The sequence below is a fragment of the Diorhabda carinulata genome, chromosome 1 (assembly GCF_026250575.1).
Source record: "Diorhabda carinulata isolate Delta chromosome 1, icDioCari1.1, whole genome shotgun sequence".
Classification (NCBI taxonomy): Eukaryota; Metazoa; Arthropoda; class Insecta; order Coleoptera; family Chrysomelidae; genus Diorhabda; species Diorhabda carinulata.
The window spans coordinates 14,872,975-14,898,178 of record NC_079460.1 but is presented as its reverse complement, the minus strand read 5'-3'; the positions used below and the strand labels follow the sequence as shown (position 1 = coordinate 14,898,178).

General features: G+C 31.1%; 1 protein-coding gene across 2 annotated transcripts in view; it reads left to right on the top strand.

The window, feature by feature from the left end:
* The window catches only part of LOC130898085 (protein trachealess), a 67,801-nt gene that overhangs the window by 31,431 nt on the left and 11,166 nt on the right, over positions 1-25,204 (top strand). For both annotated transcript variants that reach the window (XM_057807136.1, XM_057807140.1), the window contains exons 3-8: positions 2,660-2,733; positions 2,830-2,919; positions 9,142-9,304; positions 20,407-20,528; positions 21,698-21,998; positions 23,025-23,172. In XM_057807136.1, the coding sequence (XP_057663119.1) occupies positions 2,660-2,733; positions 2,830-2,919; positions 9,142-9,304; positions 20,407-20,528; positions 21,698-21,998; positions 23,025-23,172 (898 nt within the window). The remainder of the gene's footprint in view (positions 1-2,659; positions 2,734-2,829; positions 2,920-9,141; positions 9,305-20,406; positions 20,529-21,697; positions 21,999-23,024; positions 23,173-25,204) is intronic.

Below are 25,204 nucleotides of genomic sequence, written 5' to 3'. Positions count from 1 at the left end.
TATGGAAAAAGAGATACTAATATTTGATGAAGTTTGAGTGTCTTGTCCATGATATTCGTCTAAAATGGTGGCTACTTGGTGTGGCTACTAAAATGGCTACTTGGTTTTTCTACCATATCTTGTTACTAAGGTATATTCTTTATAAAATTTCCGCTGCTCCATGACAATTTTCAAACTGAACGTTAATGCTCAATATTTGCGTACAGAAGTATAGCGGCGCCAATCAGAAGTATGATTTCAACAAACTAACTTCATGAGTTATCTTCTTCCTGTACTTTTTTAATCTGAATTTTTCATTTTAAAGTAAAAGATTTTCTTACAATTTTAATTTTTTACAAGAAAACGCTTAATCCAAGCTTAACAAATACCTAGATCTATCAATATTTGTATTGAGATTTGAGTTCCAGCGAAAAAAAATAACTGTCTAAAATATTTACCAAAAAATCTAAAAAAATAATTTGATTATGTCAAAGAGTTTAACAGGGAAAGATTAAATTCGAAATTTTTATTTGGATTGATTAGATTAACAGAATTCTAGTTTGGAAAGTGAAAGTAAATTTAATCAAAATATTTATTTGAATGGTTATCCTAATAAATGTGTGAAAGAAAATATCCGGATCCGTACCTGCGTTAAACCTAAATGACAAGTCCGACAGACAGACTGGGCAATTGAAATATGATTTCTGGACATCGGCCCCTGAAATACTACTGATGAAAAATGCTATTTGCCATATCTGCAGGCACATAACGTACCCCAAAATCAATAAATTAATATATTACTCTTGGGACCAACAAGTGCGTTCAAAGTGATCGAAAGAATTAAGTGTTTTCGGGAAAATCCTGGAAATTTTTCCTCGACTTTCCAACAAATCTATCTTTCTGATACAACCTAACAAATACATTCAGACTCAACATATTATAAATATTTGTATATTGACATTACTATTTTTTTGGAAATTTTCACATATTTTGGAAATATGATAAAAAAGCTTATAATTTTGATCACACTAGTTAACATAAATTATAAATAAACTTGACAACTCATAACTATTCTTAACTCAAACACGAGGGATAATCAGAAAAAATAATTGCAATAAAACCATATATTCTGGGGGTTTGAATTTTTTGTCATAATTTATTTGTATCAAACCGCTAGAAAGTAGTAAAAGTTTCGAGACAATTGAAATGTCATTTAGGAAAATGTTCGCGTGTTGAAATAAGAGTTGTGACGCAATTTTTACGGGTAAAGAATATCTTCACATTTGACATTCACCGTCAACTAGTGGAAATTTGTAGTGAAGAAGCAATGATCAGTCAACCAGTAATGAAACTGTATCTATCGCTCTTTTCAATCAGCAAGCCAAGTTATTTAACGACAGAAATCAACATGGCATGACGTGAAAAACAATTCAACAATTCAAAACAATTTTCAGGTAATTGTGCTTGCCACCTCGTCTGAGTTGAAACTTTGCTATGGTAGAATACAGCACATCGTTTCTGTTTCTGTACGCGCGTTATGTGATGCGAAAATTATGGCAACCATGTTATGGGATACAATCATGTAAAGTTGTCGTCACCGATTACCTGTAACTGCAAAAGCAAGGCAGTTATTTTTGTGACGATTTAAGTAAGAAATTGTAATTCGCCTCTTATGCAGTCCAGATTTAGCACCCAGTGACTATCTATAGTTTCTGAGTATGGAGGAACACTTATCTAAAAACGGGTCTCTTTGGACTACGATATGAAAATATCCGCCGAAACCTTGAATGGATAGGAGCCTGATTTATACTAAGATGGGTTGAAAAAGTTATGATGCGTTATGATTAATGCGTAGGATATTTTATTTTTGTTGACTATGTCCAAAATTGATAAGGACTTAAAGAAAAATCAAAACGTCAAAATTTATCTTTCTTTTAAAAATCATCAAAAAAAACTAATTTTAAATCAAGAACATTTTGATGTATTATATATATATATGTATATATATATATATATATATATATATATATATATATATATATATATATATATATATATATACTTCTAAATGTTTTTGACTTTAGGTCTCTTCCGTTTTAAGTCTTTAATGCGAATTTTCTCACATTTTTTATTTATTATTATTTTTTCTGAATACTTAATCAACACAAATGACATCAGAACAAAAATTCCAGTCTCGCTTTTCACTTAAATTCTAACTTTTTTATACAAAGTGGTCCTCCCAGTTTGTATTACTTGTACTTAAATTTCTAAAAAAGTGCGAACCCATCTTGGCTTATACTTTCTAAACACGAAGAAACCTACCACTTACGCCAATGGCAGTTGCCCGTCGGTAGTAGTAGTAAAGAAGTTTGATTTCCTAAAGTTCAACTTGGACCCACAGACTCAAAGAACCATAACAAAATCAATATCACCATTCATGTTTTTAGTTATTGCGAGTTTTGTCCATTTATATTGAGCACAAAAAAGGTTCGGAGAAGTTAAAATTATTGTTATTTAGAGATTTTGTCAGCGGTAGATGGTCCATCGAAATGTTTCTTCAGTCTATTACGATATTCTATTCCATAACACAAATTTAGAAATTCATAACTTATAGGCTTCTAAAATTTGTTATTGCAACTCTGATGTTGATAAAAGCTTCAATGACTTTCTTTTGTTTCAGCTGGAAGAAACAGAACTCAAGGTGGCTTGGCAATGGAAATCTTTGAACAACATCAAGGAACGCATATACTGCAGGTATTTAAAACCATTATATTCGATTATAGATAATAAATATCACATTATTTAATAGATATGATCATTTCCTTCTGACTATTGACTATTTTTTTTCAGTCTTTGGATGGATTCGCTTTGGCTGTAGCATCCGACGGCCGATTTTTATATATTTCAGAAACAGTATCAATATACTTAGGCCTCTCACAAGTAAGTAATATTTCAGTTTTTGTAGATAATTTTTATCCCAAATACTAATTGAATCTCAAAGAATATCCATTGGAGTGAAGTTTTTTCTTAGCCCTTTGTCCCTTCCATATATTTTTGTGGTACTTGGTTTCAGTCTTGTGAATTGAAGAAATTATTTTTCACGTACAATGCGAATTTGACATCAGATCAGAATGTGTGCTACTTTTCATAGAAATCACAAAATTGTTTGAGGTTAATTGAGGTCAATTTATTTATACTCAGATATTTTTGTTGAGAGTACATTTGTTCACAATTAACGATACTTTAGAAAATTATTTTCGTAATTGGGAGTACCTAGTACCTACGATTGTCTACTGCTTATGTATTTTTAGGTTACATAACTGTATCGGATATGTAAAGACTTATTTCCTAACAATAGGTACTCATTTTGAATCCTTATTATTTCATTCAACTTTCATGTGGATTTGGCGACGCATACTAAGTTTGAATTACACACTCAATACTAATTGAGGAATTTAGGTAGACTTTCCATACACTGTTCGCTGTTGGGTTTCTCTAATGAATAAAAATAATAATAATTAGAACAATGGCGTGCTTTCTAGATGTACACGGATCTACACATAATATATGAAATGAAAAAATCTACCTGAAATTAGAAGGCCTATTAATGGTCTAACATGACAGCTGTATAATATCTCTTAACTTTGTCAAACAACGTTTTTATATTGCATAAAATAAACCATTGAAATAAAAATACTAGATCTATTAAAAAGACAGTATCAATTTCTTGCATAATTTGTCAAACTTGAAAATGTATAACGCGTATAACCTCCCCTTGCATAGATTATTGAACATCTTTTTGGTACACTGAAATAAAGGTTTTTTAGTAGAAGTATGGACGGGCATTATCAATAATTCTTAATAAGTAGTTTATGTGGCATTACACGTGGTTATGAAATGTCTGTTATATAGCCGTTCGGCTGTCAAATGAACGCTCAAATTAGAAATAGGTCCCTATGAGCCTCTAAACTAATGCCATCCCATATCATAACAAACCCACCACCATGGCTGTCATTTTCTATAATATTACATATCACCATTAAATAGACAGATTCGTGACTCGGCCATAAACAGTACATTACTGCGGAAATTATATCTACGACCAAATTCTTGCTGTAGTTCAATACTTGTAGTGAAATTATTTCGTAATAAATAGATAGATAAGAATGTAAAATACTGAATCTTCGAAACTATTAGTCGTAGAGACTTGAGCTAACAATATTTTTGTACTGAAATAACTAAATAAGGACATTGAGTTACAAAATTTTCACTTATGCCAAGATTCACGTCAATAATTTTATTTCTTATTATCAATAGATTGTAGTTTCTAAAAAAAATTCGTTACTAATTTTTTCTGAAGATTTGTTAATGGAATTTTATAATTCAAAAACTAATTCTTGATCACCATAAATAGGGCATAATAATTAATTATAATATGGAAGTACAAGGTATGCAGAATATGAAGGAAAAAATGCCTCAAATCAAATTATGAACAAATATTAAAATATATACTTTTAGAGGCAGTGAAATTTGTGTTTGTTTCACATAAAAATGCCTTAAGACTATTGCAATACCATTTTCAAATTTTAATGTGTCATTAAGATTGCAGCATATTTTAATGTCTTTAAAATGCATAATTGAGTCAAAGAGTGTGTAGAGCTCCATATTCGAATCGGCGTTACGTGATGCGTCATGTACGACGATTCTAAGTATTGTAAAGGAGTATAGGTACGCTAGGTATGTTTTAATAAAATTTTTATCATTCGAGGGCGAGTATGATTAGGAAATATAGTTGCACGAAGTTCAACAACAAATCCTTTGGAATCTTTACGTGTGGTATCAACAACTAAATAATGCCGTGTTCTTTGATACGCTGGGAAATCAATTTCCTACTTTGTTAGAAGTTGTCCTTTTTCAATTGCATCAAAATATATTGCCCAGTACATTTTTCAATAATGAGGGAAAACATATAGACATCGGCATGTATGAATTTAGAGAAGACTATTTCTCTGGCCACCCTGATACCTTGACATTATGTGTTTAGACTGTTTGTGATTTAGTTATTGTTTACTAAATTCTACTAGCAACGGAAGGGGACATGAAACTAAGAAAAATAATACCATTTGTACTTTGGAAAGAGCCGAAATTCCAGTTGCTGTAAAGTCTACGCATAAGCAGTTTCAACATGAATAAATATTAGTGTAATGTAGTGATTACTCAAGTAATAAAGCAATTCTCAATTTTCTGCAATTATATAGAAAATGCATTCTAGCGATAACGCAAAGTATTAAACATATTACACGTAAGTGAGGTTACAGTATTTATTTAAAAAAATTGAATTACTCCTTCCCACTTCTTTTATATAAATACGCCGAAAAGTGTTGATCAAAAATTACTCAAGTAAAGCTTAGCTTTAAAAAGTACATATTTTTTGATAACAGTCATTTGTTGGATTTTAGTGAAACTTCACTTCAAATGTTTAAGATAACATTCCCTGACGACCACCTTAAAAATCTGAAAATGTTTTCCACAATTTCTTTTTGTCTGAAAGCTTCCTTTCCCTCATTTGAAGTTTACACTATCACTACAATCACAATTACACTGTTTTGATAATCAAGTTTGGTATTCACATTGTAAAGGTGTCTATCAAAACAAGTATCAGAGTTGTAACAGTTGAATATACAAACTTTTTTTTATAGTTTTTACTTCTCATGGTTAATCTAGTATCCATTTTTTGCTTATTGTTGATAACTATATGATGTATCACTTTCGTTATTTTACTAATCTGTTTGTTGTGTAAGGATCAATCCTACTGTATATTTGAAAATATTGTCGAACAAACTCGGTTTTAGAAAGAAAAAAACTGATTTCTTGACTACATGCCGCGAGGAATATTGAATTTCATTTCTCTGGGAAAACGTGACTGCGGTTGACTCTATGTTTGGTTTCGATCTTTGAATCTTGTGAACACATGAATAAACTGTGCTATCAAATTCCTGTTATAATTTATCAGGATAACTGCTGTCAAAAAGACCTTCGCCTTGAAGAATTTCTCAATGGTCTTGCAGTTTCTGTGGATAGGTCTTGTATGAGGCATGTTTTTTAAGTAAGTACCGTTTTGCGATTCCGCCGCTGCAACCCCAAGGTCGGCGTTCCGCACATGCGCGCTGGTTACCTACATCTCTTGTCTACGCACTGACGCCATTACAGTCTAATTTTTTATTGTGTACGTTGTTTACTGAGTGTTTAAGATGCCTCCGACAATCGTGAGTCCCGCCGATTGTGAAGTATGGGCTTTTATACGATTTCTTAGTGCTAAAGGCGTAAAACCGATCGATATTCATCGTGAGATCTGTGAAGTTTACGGACAAAACATTACGAGTGATGGAATGGTAAGGAAATGGGTGAGAGCATTTAAAGATGGCCGCACAAATGTGCATGATGAAGAATGGAGTGGGCGTCCTTCGGTCGTTAATGAAGATTTTGTGCAGAAAGTGGACGAAAGGCGAGAGGAAACAGACGCTTTACAATTTCATCATTGTGCGACTACTTTCCTCAATATTCTCGTAGTGTTTTGTATCGCATCTGACGGAGAACATGAAATACCGGAAATTGTGTTCACGTTGGGTTCCAAAAATGTTGACAGATTTGCACAAAACCCAATGTTTAGGCATTAGGCAGTGCATTGACATTCCTTGAGCGGTACCACAATGAAGGTGAAGATTTTTTAGACCAAATTGTTACTGGTGACGAAACATGGGTGGCCTACGTCACACCAGAATCTAAACAACAATCCATGGAATGGCGACATTCATCATTACCCAAAAAAGTGAAGTTTAAGCAAACAATTACTGCCCGGAAAATCATGTGCACAGTTTTTTGGGACAGAAAAGGAGTATTGCTAGTGGAGGTTCGGCCTCGTAATGAGACAATCAATGCAGCGACTATTTGTGAGACATTGAACACTCTGCGTCGTGCAATCCAGAACAAAAGACGTGGAAAGTTGAGTAAGGGTATCGCTTTGCTGCATAACAATGCCCGTCCACATGTGGCTAATCAGACCAAAGATCTCATCAAATCTTTTCAATGGGAAACTCTAGATCATCCTCCCTACAGCCCTGATCTGGCGCCCAGCGACTACCATTTGTTCTTGCACTTGAAGAAACACCTGGGCGGTCAGCGTCTTCAAGACAGTTGTGATACAGTGGTTAACAAGTCAGGCGGCAGAATTTTATGAGGAGGGTATTAATAAACTGGTGCCACGTTATGACAAGTGCCTCAATATTCACGGAAATTATGTAGAAATTTAGATTAAGATACAGACTTGCATGTAAAAATAAAATTATTACGATATCTCTGCACTTCTTTTTTAATTCCAAAACGGTACTTATATGCCTCGTATGTTATATGAGCTTGCAAAAGATGCAAGGAGATCCCTATTCTAAGGCTTGAGATAACTCCTCTACCGCCTCTGCATCTATGAAATCTGATATTGGGTATTTTACGCATATAGTTCCATTGAGTTAATCGGATGCAAGAAGTGATGTTTATGATGATATAATTCGATTGAAATGTGGCTGCAAATATAAGGTTTGATAGCGGTTAGGGTCTTTAAAAATTCTGTCACGTTCACTGTATGTATGTACAGTAATCTTCTCAAAATATATAGTTTTTGATATGTAGTATTTAATTATGCTCTCATATTATTCATCTCTTTTAAATAATTTCAGATTTTTCTCTCACCTCTTACCTTTAATTTTACACTCATAATAATAGTTATAATGTTAACACGCAATATTTTCACGTTTCCCCTATATATAAAAATTATATGAAAAACTTATTGCAATATAAATGCATAAATGTCAAACGTGACATGTATATTTATTATTTTTGGCCATCACTGGATTTTCACTTTTTGAAAATAATACATTTTCCAATTAGTGACGCTCATAGAACTGTAAATTGTAAAATAAAACAAAATTCAGCCGAAAAACAGTACGTCTAAAAAACTTCTGAAAATATGAAGAGAGTCGAGGTATTTTTCGTAGGTGATAACATGTGCGTATTCTTGTAAGGTCGGCCATTTTCCCTGCAGTTGCAAATACCCTATTGATTATGGGCCCCGCCAGTCCTATTATGAATGGCGAGCACGCTGCTGCAGAGAAGAACGTGAGGAGCATTCTCCAACGAGGCAGTTGCTGCTTCGGGAGGCGGCGAACGGATAAAATGTATACCGTACATGTCGAGAAACTACCACATCTAAAATGAATTTTTTTCAGGGATTTTCACGATAGAACGGACAACATAAGCTTGTGCGTTAAATTGCTTTTTACAAGACAAGATAATTCATCTGCTCTTCTTCACATGAGACACGACAAAAAAATTTTCAATTCCAATCAATTTTCCAATAAGTAGTAATTATCTTAAACCACATAATAATTTATTATTCAAATTTGATATTCTAGTATATTCAATAATTATGAGTTTCTCAGGTTCTAATATAAAATGCATACTAAGATTAAGTTAAAAGATGCATATCCAATTAATTCGATCTTATCTTAAAATGGAAGTTTGTTATCAATTCTTCCAATAAGCAAAATTTATTTGCATATTTCAACACAAATTTAGAACATATTGTTTCACTACCACATCAGTTTTTCTTCAATTTTCTATCTCTAGTTATTAAATTATTTAATATGGCGCATCTAATTTCAATTTGTTGTAGACTGTGATTGAACATTTATAAAATTATTTGAACATTTATAAGTGTTCTCTCATAACACGTTCAATAAATTTCCCCTTTTTAAATAGTTTTCAGTGAAACCAGTATGTAAAATTGTAATTCTGCATCATCTAACGATCAACATCCATCAATATTCTACACAAATTACTCAATGACTTTTATTAATTGATTTTATTATCAAATACGTTTTCTTTGACGGACACTATATAAATTAAAATAAGTTCACATTTTAAAATGACAATTTACCACCAATAAAACGTAAAACTAAGGTTTTGATTTGTTTTATTACCCTACTTATATTCGTAAATACATTTTTGGATTAATAAGAATATTATAACAAACATCATTCAAACTCTGTGTGTAGACTATAGTCTAGTGTCTAGTTGATTGATTCTTGTAAACCAACTTCTTTTCTTCAGGTTGAGATGACTGGAAGTAGTATATTCGATTATATCCATCATCAAGATCACTCGGAAATCGCTGAACAATTAGGATTAGGTCTTTCACAAAACCAAAGTTTGGCCTCACCGGAAAGTGGCTCAGAAGAGAGCTCCTCCACGGCAGGAACAAACAATCCCGACGGTAAGTACAACTTGGTTCATTTCATTGTATTTATTCATTTCAAATGTAAATCATCATTAATTATTCTCCTCATGGATAACGTTCTATAATACATTAAAATATTTAAAATCATATAATCATTTTAGCTATAAATTTCAAATATAAGAACAATGTAAATAATGAAGCAATTATTGGAAATTGAACAAAAACATGATACAAGTATTACAAAAATGCCACAAAAAAAATTATCGTTTTGTTTGAGCACTAAATATTTTCATAAATTGTAATTACTTAGTGAAATTTCAATCAGTATTATAATAATTGAAATTTTAATTATTTATACTATAGCTATGTATCTATAAAAATATTCTGCTAGTTTGTGGATAAAGTGGGAAATTAAGGTAAACCATCTAGAGAAATATATAAAAAAAACATAGAATACTGCAGACACAAAAAATAATGCAAAATTTCAAAAATCGTTGTGAAATAAATAGCTTTAATACTTCAATTTATGTCATAATAGGTTTTACTAAAGCATTTTTCAAGTTTATTGATACTTTTAGCGAAAGAGAATAGACACAAGTTTGACCCGCAGTTCAATGTCACTTAATAACTATTTCAAGATTTTCAATACGTTTTGTTGAAGAGTAACTTAATACTCTGTCAAGACCATAGGGGTTACAATTTTTAACCAAAATAGATATTTGATACTTCGTACTGAGACACAGGATTGTTACCAGAAGGGTTGCCAATAATTAGGGCCGGATTAAGATTTATAAGGCCCGGGGCTAAAATAATGACGGGGCCCCCTTAAGGAATTCGAAAACCCGGAAAAATTCACAAAATAATATCAATACGTTAGATTTGTGGTATCAACACATCAAAAAATATAGAATGATTTCCAAATGATGGGGCCCTCTTGGACCTGGGGCCCGGGGCTATAGCCCCCCCAAGCCCCTAGCTTAATCCGGCCCTGCCAATAATTGCTAGTGCTCTGTGCTCTAGAAGTATGCGACAGAGATATTATTCACTAAAAACCATAGAAAACAAAGATTGCATTTTGCTCGTGAACACATTGTTTGGAATAATTGATATGGGGGGAAGAATATTGTTCACCGATGAATTCAGGCACTTTCTTTTCCTGGTGACTGACGAAGCATAGTAAATAGAATACTTTGCAGTATGGTAGCGGCTGATTAATGTTATGCAGTGGGACTAGTTTAGAGGCTAGTCTGGTTCAAACTAGAATAAATAGGGGTCCGAAATGTGGAAAATAAAGAGTAACTAGATAGAGGTGGCCCGTATTAACCACTCAGAAAACGAAAGTACTCTACATACAATTTCGAAGAGCATGTATTGCAATGTGTGCCATATTTATAGGGTGAAAATTTCATGTGTTTCTGAATGGAACATCCCAGGGAGACGATTACCTAACTACTTAACCAAAAAAACACTTTTAAGACGAATATTTTTGCGATTGAATCAAATTTGAAAATAAACAAGAACATTAATTCTATGAGAGATTGTTGTCAAATACCTAGCAATAAATGCTATAGAAGACAAGTTTCAATATTATAGTTTATTTCAGAAAGGTATAAAGTAATAAAAACTCATTAGGTATCCAAAAGGACCACAGAGTGACTCAACGAATATTTAAGCTACTTTCATAGTTTGGCATTGATTTCATTGTAAAATTATTTTTCTTTTTATCAAATGCAGATAGTACCACCCGAGTTGCGGTCAATTAATGGATTCAGCCTATTGTTATCCACTCACAAACACTGAAAATAGTGTAATGTAAAATAGGTACTAATAGAAGGATAAACGGTACCTGTTACGCAAAACGTAACTGTATAATCTACTATCTAAGTTATCCCTACACAATATTTACTACTACTATTCCTAATTCTCTTACGCAATTACTTGAAAGTTTAATATTACAAACAATACTATTTCAAGACCTACACCTATGGCCGAAATTGAGCCGAACTGAACGGAATTCTCCATTTTATTACTCTACACGTTTCTGAAATAGACTATAGTTACTTCAAAAAGTATATTTTGTCGTTTTTTTATGATTTATAATAATACTATTACAATATACATTTCACTTGATAAAATATACTTTTTCATATATAAATAAATATTTCATTCATTGTCTAAAATTATAATTTTAAAATTACGTATAATTGGTGTAATTTTGGTGTATAGTGTATCTACAGGAATGGAGATTACTTAAATAAAGAAAATCAAGATCAGAACAAATATGATACAAACTAATTTATTTCCTCTCAACGTCCTACATGACATTGTTTAATTTTGTTTCCTATCCATCACTTTTTCGTTTTGTGGATGTAGGTATTATGAAATGTCCTCTTTCCTTTCCATGTCTTTAGAGATTTATAAAATCAAATTATTCATAAAAGATATACCGATCTTACGACGTCATTGTTTTCAAATAGATTTTATTGCTTACGTGGAAAATAATCAATGTCTGACGTATTTTCTAAGCAGTCACAATGATTACCGCTTATCTCGAGTGGGCGTCACCCGTATTTACTTACAAATTTTATACTTCGTGGTATGTACGTGTCACTCATTTTGAATAAAGTAGGTACGTACCTTATACGAAAGTTAAACACATAAACGGTTACACCTACCCATGCAACCTATAAATAAAACTGTTTTAATTCCGATGTAGGACATTAATCAAATAATACTCTTTACCTAATTAGAAAATGATTCAATAAATCCATTAATTACGTATTTACGTTGTTATCAGAATATTTGAAAAATATGGTTCGGATATTAATATTTTTGAACCAGGTGTGGAAGCTAGGAGCAGACTTACCTACCAACGAGTGGGTACTTACTCCTTGAAAAATCCATTTAAAAGGTAAACATTCTATTAAAATTGTGGTAATCAAAAAATCCCCCCGTCCGGATGATTTCCCTTCATCAAATATCATGCAACAAAAAAAAGTATTTGGTAGCTCGATTGACTACAAAAAATTTATAAAAGGTATCGATCACGCCGGTCAATATTTTATCTTATTATTCAATAATACATCGTACCAAAATATCGACCATGAGGGCTTTCATGCTTTAAATAATTATGCACAATTTAATGCGTGTATATTTTTTAAAATATCAATCCAAAATTGAAATACAAAATATTTCTACAATAGAAGGGATATATAGTTACACATTGGAAAATGCGGATAAGTCTGTATCAACTATATCAGGCACATTCAAAAGACACGATCCTACAGGAAGATTTTCAGTAGATGTTGAGAATCATAAATTGCTTAAAATTCTTATGAGGAAAAAAATGTTTGATTTGGCCGTATTTTACTTGATATAAGTATAAATTTCTGTATCTGAATAGATGAGTATATTTTTTTGATTATCACACAAAAATATCGGTGCATGGTGCAAAATTTTAACGTAAAAAGACGCATAGTAATTTGTTAATTTCTCAATATAGTCCTCTTTTTGAAAAATAACAGAAACATCTAAATATCAAACTTTTACAAGGACTAAAATAATATTAAATTCAAGGTTAATTACTCCCTGTTCTACATTTCAGCCTTTTAACTCAATGGAAATGGAAATTTGTAATTTGATTCCTGCCAACGTTTCTAGTCTAGTATAGTTATTCAAATTCTATAGACAGTTATAGCCATTAATAACTCATGAATTAAGAAGAAAATTAGATTAATATGTCAATACCCAAAAAAATTGAAAAAGTTAACGATTTTGTGTTAGCTAATCAAAAATTGAAAACAGAAAGAACACTGGCATCTGGCATGGCTTATTGGTTTAATTGGAAATTAGTACTGGGGTAAGAGAAAACTATGTGCCGAGATTGGCTTGGTTCGACCTCAATACGTTTCGTGTCCAAACAATCGTTCAATTTCATTTGGTAAAAACTCTTTCCGACTGAAACAACGAAGTTTAGTTACCAATTTCTTATTTCGGTGTTTGGTGCTTAAGCCTTTGAAGAGCGGGGCCAGGGGCACTCTTATATCAAATTTTGATGGTTTTATATGCACCAACACAATGGAGCTAAAACCAAATGACAGATTAGTATCATTTCATTTCATGACAAAAAAGGTTGATAATTGTGTTAACTATGCGATAATAAGGATTTCGCCAATTTCTTGTATAGAAATGACAGAGTGTCCCAGACATATTTTCTTTATTATTATGGCATACAGCTCCCAGTAGAGCGCAAAGAGCTCTCTGTTCCTCAGCAGCTGTAGTTTTAGTTAATATAACTATGTATATTAATATCAATAATGTAAATTGTTATTCCATAGTATTTTTCTCAAATTTATTATTTTGATTAAACCATATGAGAACGAAGAAGTTTTATTATTCAATTTAATTAAAAAAATAGCAAATTGTCAATAGATTTATTGCGTTAGAAAGAAGTTTAATGGAGATGGAGAACGTTCAATAAAATATAATAATGTTCAAGTAGCGATTTAAGGCAATCATAAAATATTTGTTCGATATATGTAATTGACACATATTATTATATTGCATCTCTTTTCCTTTTCAAAGAACGATTTCATCATTTAGTAAGGTAGTGGAGGTAAATATGGCCCAGCGGGTAATATGGCCCAAAATCGCTAGCACAAAAAGTAAAGTATTTTGGTATAAGTTTCGCGCTAATTTCTTAAGCACGTTTTTCTGTAAGAATCAACGTGAACGCCGTACCCAATTAAGAGAGGTAAGTGTACGTAGTGAAGTAGCTATACACAGAATATTTATTAAGTGATGAAACCCTCAGTGTTGTTTTTACCCATTATGTTGTCTGGATGTACTTTCGGTTAATATGGCTCGACGATGTGATGGGTTATATGGCCTATATTACCTTACAACTATTTTCTATTTCTTTTGTTTGCTTTAGATTTGAGATGGGGAAGATTTACAAAAACTTGCGCAAGCATTGGTCTCAAGACCAACAAGAGAATTTCAAAGAAATGTATGTTCTAGATTCGAGGTACCAAAGCGCACGTTACGGCGATATTTAGTTCAAGGCTTGTCAGAAAAGAAACTGGGTCGTCCAAGGAACAGGAGAGAAATTTTGTGCAACGGATTAAGCGATACTCTCAAATTGGATTGCCTCTCACTCCCAAACATGTGCGACATCAAATCTTTCGATATTGTGATATCAACCGTATTCCCAATAACTTTAGTAAAGAAAAACAGCTTACTGGAAAAGACTGGCTTGTTTTGTTTTTAAAAAGAAATGGCGATTTGTCCGTTCGCAAGGCACAGCCTATGAACCCTGCCCGCGCTCAGAAACTTAACAAGGCAGTTGTGAGCGACTACAAATATATTAAGGTGTGCCATATTTGCCTCCACTACCTTACAATATTTCAAAATTTATTTCAATATTTATTTATTTATTCCAATTTTTTTAATTTCAACATTCTATTTAAATGTCAACCGTTACATCGGATCACTCAAATAATAGTAAATATTTACAAGGATATATTGAAAAATTCTTAGTGAAATCTTGTGAATAATGGGGGGTTCTAGTAATTCAAACCCTAAATCACGAATTTTTTGCATCCCAACATGATATTTATGTGCAGAGGCGTTGTCCTGCCAAACAAAACAACTGTGTATAGATTTTCGCGTCTTTTCTCTTTAATTTTTTCCCGTAGTAATGTCGAATAGTAATAGTAATAGCAGATTTCTGGACACGAAACTTCTTAGATCTTGGAGAACCAGAGTGGCGCCATTCCATCGATTGTTGCTTTGTTTCTGGATCGTAGAAATGTACCCAAGTTTCATCCATAGTAACAATTCGGCTTAAGAAGTCTACATTGTTTTCAAATCGAACACAGATCGAACGCCTTGCACGCTTTTTGTCAACGTTCAAACATTTGGGTATCCATTTTGCAGCAATTTTTCTCAAGTCCAAATTGACGTGAACTTTGTGATGAACGCGTTCGTATGAAAATATTCAGTGCTTCAGATATCTGTTTTAGCCCAATTCGACGGTCTGATAAAATCATGTCATGACCTGCATTGATATTTTCGGGAACTGACACAGAAACTGGTAAATCTGCTTATCTCTTCACCCTTTCAAATACAGTTACTTGATTATGGCTCGATAGTACAATTTTTCTATTTTCACAATTTCTGTGGACATTTTTTTTTCTTTTAATTTACAGCGTAACTCTGGTTTACTTTTTTGACGTCAAACTTTACACATAACACTTCTAATAAGTTATTATTTGTTGTTATGGTAACGTAATATTTTGTTTATTCATGGAACTGGTCTAGGTTAACTAGATATCAATACATCGTCGTATTGGTTACTTGTTTATATTTAATTTGGCAGATGAGAAAAACAGTAAATTTCAGTGCCATTCCACATCATATAATGTATTAGTTTGTAAATATTCATATGATATATGAATATTTTTCAGTTACACGTAGAATCACATATAATACCGATTTTGAAATTCACTAGTTTGCTGTTATTTATTAACCTTAAAGCCGTTGCCTTAAAGATCTACATCATGAAATGTTGTCGTGAGAACTTCTCGGTGTACATGTAATTATGAATTGTAGTAAGGATGCTTTTTCATATATATTATGAATGAAACAGTCTAGAAGGTCGGTACTCATAAAACAATTCACTCTGATGACACTCGAGATAAGGTTTGTTATGTTTTCAGAGTGTATCGTCCTTAGTAAGGGATAGCAGCTACCTGACTTAAATTTGATACGTGAATAAGATCTCAATGGAACTTTTAAGTACCTAATAAGACCACAGGAAGATAGGAAAATAGTTAATTTGACTTATAGAACCAGCATAATAAATATCACTTTTGTTTATTACACATACTTAATTTAATATGCTGAATAGTGGATATATTTCCATTATCTATGAAATACTGTGTAGCTTTTTCTTTTAAAAGTACAGAAGTTTGAAAACATCATTAATTGAGTAGCATGGGAATTAGTAATTTTATTTGAGTATTGAAATATTTTTAAAAATTGAAAAAATATGCCTTAAGCAATGAAGATATTAGATGTGATCTTCAGCTACACTTCTTGCAAATGCGGAGGCGATATATTCTGGGTTTTGAGGAACAATGAAGAATAAAAATCTTGTAGCCTAACGGTTATTGGAAGATTCTGTCAATAATAAAGTTTGTTGATTTTTCTTCGCATTCAATTGTTTTTTGAAATTGAAATACGTTCTTATTTCTTTACCAGCTGGAGTATGGGCGTTTTCTTATTGGGAACGCAGCAATGAATCACCAAAGTAGAATAACTACAATATATATTCTGAGCTTTCGAATACTTATGAATTATTATAAAAATATGACTTCGTATTTATATTAATCAATATCAATCATTTATGAAGATAACAGTTACTTCAAAGTGAATGACCGTATAGTAAACCAAGAACATTCATATGCTGTACATACTGGTATAGTAGATAGTGATATGATCGTCGAAGAGCATCAAGTTGATAATGAGTTGATAGTTCGTGTGTTCATGCCTGTACATCTGGCAATTTTTCTATACAAGAGCCATTGGAGTTGTCAAGTAAATTTTCAGACTGTACTGTTACAGAGAAAACTAGTAGTTTTGACAAACGAAAATCGGGTTTTTTTCTGGTAGCTAGAATTAGTAAGAACAATTTAACATTTAGGGAATTGGTAATGTATCAAGTTTATCAGAATACAACAGTCAAAATATCAAAACATTTTGAAGAATAACAAAGAGCAGTTAAAGACATTGAAGATGTGTGAAATTGGAAGATATAAGAATATAGAAGAAAATTAAATAATGTAAGAAAAGAATTCATTAATCACAGTTAAGAAATATTCATATACATGTAAAGCAAAATGATGACTATACAGGATAAAACTTTTACTCTTTCTATGTACAACAGAAGCCTTTGATTAACAAAAACTCTTGCTGAACAATCTTAGGATTGTTGCTCAATACTTAAAAGTTCTTAAACACTGTCACTTAAAAATATCTAAGAATGCTTGTCCCCTGCCAACTTAACAAAATTAAAAATTAATATAAACATGGCTACCAACTATATTAAACAAAATAGTGTGATATAGGGATAGGTCGGATCAGCTGTTAATTTGATCAATTATCAACAACTTTTTATTTCATTATTAATAAATTGATATAGTTTATTCATTTTACTACTAATGTGCTATATTTTATGTATATTTGTAATCATACCAACTAAATTTCTTTTATCTAGTCGAAAATGTATGTGAATATCATTTTGTAAATAAACGTGTGTCACATGAATATCAAAATAAAAATAAAATTAAAATAAGAAACTGTTTCAACGTGAAAAATTAATTCTTCCTTAGTTTTTACATCTCAAAAATTTATAGCAGCTATTACTTAAATTATTTAGGTCTTTTTTATCATCGAATAGCTTTCTTGTTCTTACGAATGTGAACTATTTCTAAAAATACTCTTTTTCGTGGTTTCAAGAATTTTTGGATCTTTACAATTGAATTTATGTTTTTTTGATATGTCGTGATCCGTCAATGCAGCTTAATTTTTTTATTGTATTGATGACGTTTTAGTCAGAGACCTAAAATCAAAATGATTGCATAATCAAGATGACGATATATTAGATAGATAAACATATCAAAAGGTCTAAGGAATAAGAAATGAAAGAAATTATATATATATATATATATATATATATATATATATATATATATATATATATATATATAAATGATGATGATATATACCGAAAATACAATAAATAAATGAACTAAACAAGTCGACCAAACGTTATGGACAACGAAGCGCAGCAAGTAATAAGCAGTAAGCAGCAAGCGACTCGGCATTCCTGGGCGTGACACGTAGCGTCAACACGGAATAACAATTGACCACGTACAGAAGGCGCTTTCTGCATGTTAAACCACAGTTTCCTGTCAGAATCATACAACTCTATAGTTCATAACCTGTAAAGACTATTCAGAACACCCAAATTGATAAAATTTATTAATCAACCTTGTCTGTCCCTGTTACCGAATTCCTTCTGAGAATATTTCACTAATTTGCACATTAAAATTTTTCACAATATTTGACATGAAATTGAAATGAAAAGGTGAAAGTTCAATATAGTAGAGATTTTTAAGTAATAGTGGGGCACCACAGTGATAGCCGTCAAAGTAAAACAAGATACTTTAAGGATGAGTTTCTCAATATACTGGCGAAACATTTCTGTTGAGGTAACAAATGAATATATTGAACATTCACTGTAACAGCAAACAGAATCAATTTTCAACTGACCATATAGGTAGTTGGATAATTGAATCACAATATGTATCGTCAAAAATTGGGAATTACGAGTAAATATCAGAACAAATGGTTTCATATCGTAGCATTTAAAATCTACATATTGTCATGAGAATGGAGATTGGTAGTGGAAGTTCTCAGACGGTTCAGGATGATTTGGATGACAACGCGCTTAGAAAATTGCTTTCCAAATAGTAGGATCCGTGATTTGCTTTTTAAAGGAATCATAAATCGTGTATTTATGGTGAAAAAGTAAAAATCAGACACTTTGTTGCGAAATGATATCCCTCTTTTTAACAAGACAAGATTTTTAAAACCGTAATGTAGTAAGGAGCGTCCAATCATGGTTTTCAACCATGTATGTGTCCACCTTTTTATCAACTTTCTCATAAATGTATTTTTTCAGAAAATTACATTCTCTATAATATACATAGTAAAAGGTCCCGCTTGGTATATTTTTCAAAATTTAGGAGAAATTTTTACTGGGACACTACCAACAATATAGAAGATAATTCGAAATAACCGAGCAATTCATATTTCCCATTCTTCTTATGATTGGACACGATCATCACCATCAATAATAGTACCAGTTGTGTACTAACTTGAAATTATTTGGTAATATTCACTAAACCCACTGATTACTATTTCATCAACAATCGAAGGTAAAAAAAGTTTACCTTCAGTCTCTGAAAACGATAACTTGGTTTTAAAAACGGGTATCAAACAGTGTAATTCTGGATGTTGGATTAGTGGTACTTGGCAGTGTGTTTTTGTGTATCTGTGCGTGTGTGGATGTGTGTTTGTGTGTGCGTGTGTGGGTGTGTGTGATGGGTGTATATACTGGTTTTATCCAGAAAATTAATTTTTTGTTAACAAATGCAACAGAAGAGATAAGATCAAGAACAAAATTTGAAAAAACATGTATTTTTTGGTTTAATTTAGAGATACTTCAATAAATCCTACTTTAGTTTGTAAACAATGAAGTACTATCAAGTTGAGAACACTCAACAAATACTCAAAAATAATCAAAACCAAAAAAATATAGTTAGCTTGTAATTCATAAATTTTTGGCGGTAATGCAAATATGGAATATATATGGATTGATAATTTATTGTTATAAGAGACGAAATAAAACAAAATATAATCACTTCTTTATTCATTATATGCAAAGAATGTTTTGGAGTCATTATCTAATAATTTCAGTGACAGAAAAGAACAAAATAAAGAAAATAAGACTAAAATTTGAAAGGTTTATTTGGAGATCATTGCGGAGGAAATTGGTTAAACTATGAGATAAATAACAATATCCCAATACATTAGAAATATTCGTTAAAAAATAAAGACGACAAAAGTTAAGGAGCAGGAGAAAATAAAGACAAAATGGTCGACGATACAGAGAAAATGACATGTTCTAAAAATCAAAGATAGAAAAGATAGCTAACAAAAATATTTTAATTGCCGTTATAGTACTTGTAACACTTTCTTTACTAGTTTCATACAGAAGTACAAAAACAAATTCATTCTAACTGAAGTATCTATTATGTGGAACCAATTGCATACCAGATATCCAACTCATGTTCCATTTAAATGAGATAATAATTCAGTTAATAGCGATAATGTAATGGGAAATTCGTAGCACTGACATCGTGTTATATGATTTTATGTAATTATGTTTCCAACTCAAATCAAGCATTTACCTTCCAAAGCTATAACCCTTCGGTAAACAAACCCCTTAATATTTGATTATTCTAATATTCTTCATCATCATCATCCGTAAAATTTTCTTTTTGTTACAGTGTCCACGCAAATGACGTTAGGAGCAAATCCACCCTACAAGGGTCTCGACAGAGCGTTCTGCGTTAGAATGAAATCAACATTAACTAAAAGAGGATGTCATTTTAAATCTTCCGGATATAGGGTAAGTACATATACCTGTTGTAGAAGCTCTACTATCAATAAATTCATTTCATCTACAAAATTTTGCGGTCTGTTGAAATTTATTAACTTGTAACGAGTAATTCAAGTCTTACGGTAATAGTGCGGGAAATAATGGAACTTAACCAAGCAATGACATTGATAAATTGTCAGGGAAATATTTCGATCAATTACATCACTATTCAATAATTCCACTTAAATGTCTATGAACTATTTATTATGAATATTATGAATAACTACTCAAGACATTAATTTTTTTTATTATTTTTTGATATATATCAATCCTCATATTTTATGAATAGTCTATGAACTGTGTCTTTTTGAGAATAAATTGGTTCCGCTGTAACTCGAAAGCGCTCCGTGTCACAAGTCGTGATTCATCAGCTTTTGACCGCTAAAAGTTTTCTGTCCTCATTCACATATTTAGCACCATGTGAAATGTACTAAAATGGAAACACAAAAATGAAGGTCATTCTAAAAAAAGTCTTCTATTCATGCATTCAACTTTGGGATAATTATGAACTACAATACTTTTATCAATCCAAAAATTATGTTACTTTTTTACTTTGTTTCTGTAAAATAAATCGCCTTAAGTTTTGATCACACCTTGTGATAAAACAGAAATTATTTTTGTTGTAGTTCTAGTCGATCTGAAAAGTAGAATGTTACTTCATTATTAATATATGAATGTAAATGCGATGATACAAAATAACAAAAAGCTACTGAAAACATAGAATTTTATCTTTTACTTCTTTGAAATCACGTCTTACCTTAACAATAATTTGAAAAATGTTTTGTGCTAATTATATACGTTTACAAAAAAACATTTAATTGTTTTTACACACAAAATACACACCATAGTACAATCACATGTTTTATTGTAAGTAATTATAAAGGGTTAATGTGCGAAACATATATCAATTGAAGCAATAACACGAAGTACGATTTGATAAAATTTAGGAAGAAAAATTTAAAAAAAAACTATTATATATCTAAATACAAGGTGCCTCGTAGGAAGAATATTTTTATAATTTTCAACTTTAATTTGGTACATTTCCTCTTCTCTGTACAAGATGCCAAAAAATAAATCGAGTAGTTAATAATTATATATCAAAATAGATGGGATCTTACATACAAGTACATTTTTTGCAGGTCGTATTAATATTAAGCAGGCTAAGGCCGCAGTATACATTCTCCCACACACGAAAATCTCAACCTCCACTCTTAGGAATGGTGGCACTCGCCATAGCTCTTCCACCTCCTAGTGTACACGAAATTAGATTAGAAACTGACATGTTCGTTACTAGGATAAATTTCGATTTCAAAATAGCACACTGTGAACCCAAGGTAATGGATCTCTTAGAATATACACCCGAAGAACTGACTGGCAGAAATCTGTATTCTTTGTGCCATGGAGAAGATGCCAATAAATTGAGAAAATGTCACATTGACTGTAAGTTATTTTATATTTATAAAAAATAAATGCCAATTTCACTTACAAACCACAACCAATACATCACACAGTGTTTTATCTGAAATGTACCTATAAAGTTTTACTTCTGTTGATATTGTATGCGGGCTGTCAATTTGAAAGCTTATCACTCTCTACATTTCTACTTATATAAAAAATTTCAATAACATACGACACTTCGTCACACTTTTGTTTTTCAATTAAATTACATCAAACTCTACATCCTTAATCTTTGTTTTTAGTACCCATTTTTGAAAAATTAAGATAAGCCGCGAATATATTTATGTACTGCAATAAAATGTAAAATTAATAAATAGCAGCTCATTAAATTTTCGAAATATTGCCCTTTATTTTCTAATTAGAGATAAATTTTACTCAAAACTTCTATATGACATTTCTACAAACTTCTTTCTGCTTTCTACACGTAAATGTTATGCTTCTCTTCAAATCTTCTAAATCTTCAGTCAATGTTTTATGAGCAAATCGATGTTAGATAGCTCCAGAGGAATAAATCTAAAAGTGCTAAGTCGGGAAGTCGTGGTGGCCCGTCTATTGCTTCGCATCGACCAAACACGACGTAAATCTAGAAATATGGTCTATTTTGTAGATAGAAAATACTTGCAAAATCATCTTATCCGTATAAAATCGCTTTTTCTAACTAGTTGTTATTAGCAGATCTTTAATTTTTTGGGCAAATTCAAGTTAAAAGTTACTAAGATTTAATTTTTTTTTATATTATAATATTTTGAAAGAATATAGAATTGAATACTGCGGAACACAACAAATAAACAAAAAAATTAGTTTGAATCACAGGTGTATCTGTCGATTGTGTATCTAGAGAATCTAATCTACGGTTAGACAAAGGCAAAGAAGAATTATTCATCTGCTTGTATTAAATATATTAGTTATAACTACTTAATGAATATGACTTTTGTTATAGCATGTAAGTGAAATTGGTAAAATTTTCAAAACTTAACAGAATTTCTAAATGTATGTATTTTTTCACAGTAATAAATAAAGGACAGGTCCTTACGCACTACTATAGGTTTATGAATAAACATGGCGGATATACATGGCTACAAACTTGTGCCACAGTAGTGTGTAATTCAAAAAATGCCGAAGAACAAAACATTATTTGTGTTAATTATGTGATAAGGTGAGATCATTCAATTTTTTTATACTTAAAATAATAGTAATTTAAAAAAATATATGCAGCTTTTGAGGGAGAAGAATGGGGCCCATATCTCTAAAATTCTCAGAAAAAATTCAATAGGAAGTACATTTGATATACTGTGTCGATGTCGAAACCTTATAGAAAGTTGCAATACAATTATCAGTAGTCATAAAAACGTTGTAATTTTATAGTCAGCGAATTTATTGAAAAACATCATGATTACCTTTCGTTTCAATATTAAATTAAGGAACAATGAACATTGTAATTGAATATTTACTGCAAGCATATAAAAATTTTCATTTTGCTAATGAAGATATAAACAAGTCAAGTAATAAGTAACAATGATGATAATTTATTAAGAATAATAAATAAAATAATTCATTTTTTATTCAATTAGCTTAAGCCCCACATACCCAATCTCTAATTTAAATTATTCGATGTTTGGTCTATCAAAATTTGATAATATTTGTAATAATTTCTGTAATTGTACTTAAGGCATGATACTTAGTCATCCAAAAAATGTACGAAGTTTGATGTGTCACTTAGTTTCAAGGTACTCCCTCTCAACTATTGTAGTAAAGCATATAGCACCATCTTGTTGAATCAATTATGTTAGTTCGCTAATTAAATCGTTGTATAATTAAGTTTGTAAAAATTTTAGATAAAGATATTTTGATCTTCTAATACTATTGGTATCAAGCCGTTCTGTCATCATCTATTTATTCCCATTTATGAATAAACTGGGATTTTTTTAGATGATATTTGCTACTTTTTAAACTATTTGCAATTGTACCTATACTCACTTCGTTTCAGATCAAAAATCAGATCTTTCTAAAATTATTTCAGCAAGTTCTATGAATAACATCACTTTAGTTTCGTGTCCTCACTAGCAACCCGTGTCTAGTGTTTTTATTAGAACCGTATTTAATTCATTTTCAATTTTTGCATCAATTGAATGGAAAATATTTCTTTTCGAATATCTGTTGTTAAAAATATTTTTTTCTCAAAAATAAGCTTAAAACAATAATGAATGAAAAATACTAGTATTTAATGTGGAAAAAGCGTCGGGCGCTGGATGTACGAGAAATATGGGACAAAGCGCCTCACGCTTTTTTTTACAATAATACTAGTATTTTTCATTCATTATTGTTTCAAGATTTTTTAAATCAAATATTTTCAACTGTTCTATTTGATTGCCCCAAAAGCGTGTTTTTTAGTTTTTTTTTTAACTATATTTATTCTTCGCTTCTGAGTTTCATATTCTATGAAAGCGCGTTTATTGGTTTTATTAAACTATATTCATTTTCTACTTTTTAGTTCGATTTATTGTCAAAAATAAATTTTTTCTAATAAAGTTCCAGTCATCAATATGAGACAGACAGTTGTCATATTTGTTTCGTTGTAAAGAGCAAATTGGTGATAATTTCTAAAAAAAATTGCCGAAAAAATATTTTTGTTACAGCCTGAACGGCGTATCCGTTGACACCTTAGCCTTAGGCTAACGAACATAATTAAAGTAATGGGATATACTAACAGTAATAAACCAAAAAGGAGAGTTACAAATAAACAATATTACAAACAAATATAGGTGAAGCTACTATAAGCGTGTTAAAAATATTTGCTGCTCCCTAATTTTTTCCTCGGCACTTAACACAGCCGTAATGTCTTATATTTCATAAAATCTAAATAGGAACGTGACGATTGCCTGCATTAAATAACGTTCTAAATGGAAATTGCTGATATACAAAATATATTAAATATTTAGTGGTAAATTACATACCTATGCTAATGCAGAAAAGTTAATAATTAAAATGAAAAATTTTTCCTTAACAGAATAATAATAATGGATTTCTGAAAATAATTTTTTAATATAATCAACTTTTTTAATAACAATTGTCAAAGGTGAAATGAGTGAAATTCATATTTTTTAATTTCATAATAGTATTTAAGTATTAGACCATGCAGAAATTATTGTAAAGAATGACTTTTTTATGAAAATGAGAGTGGAAAATAT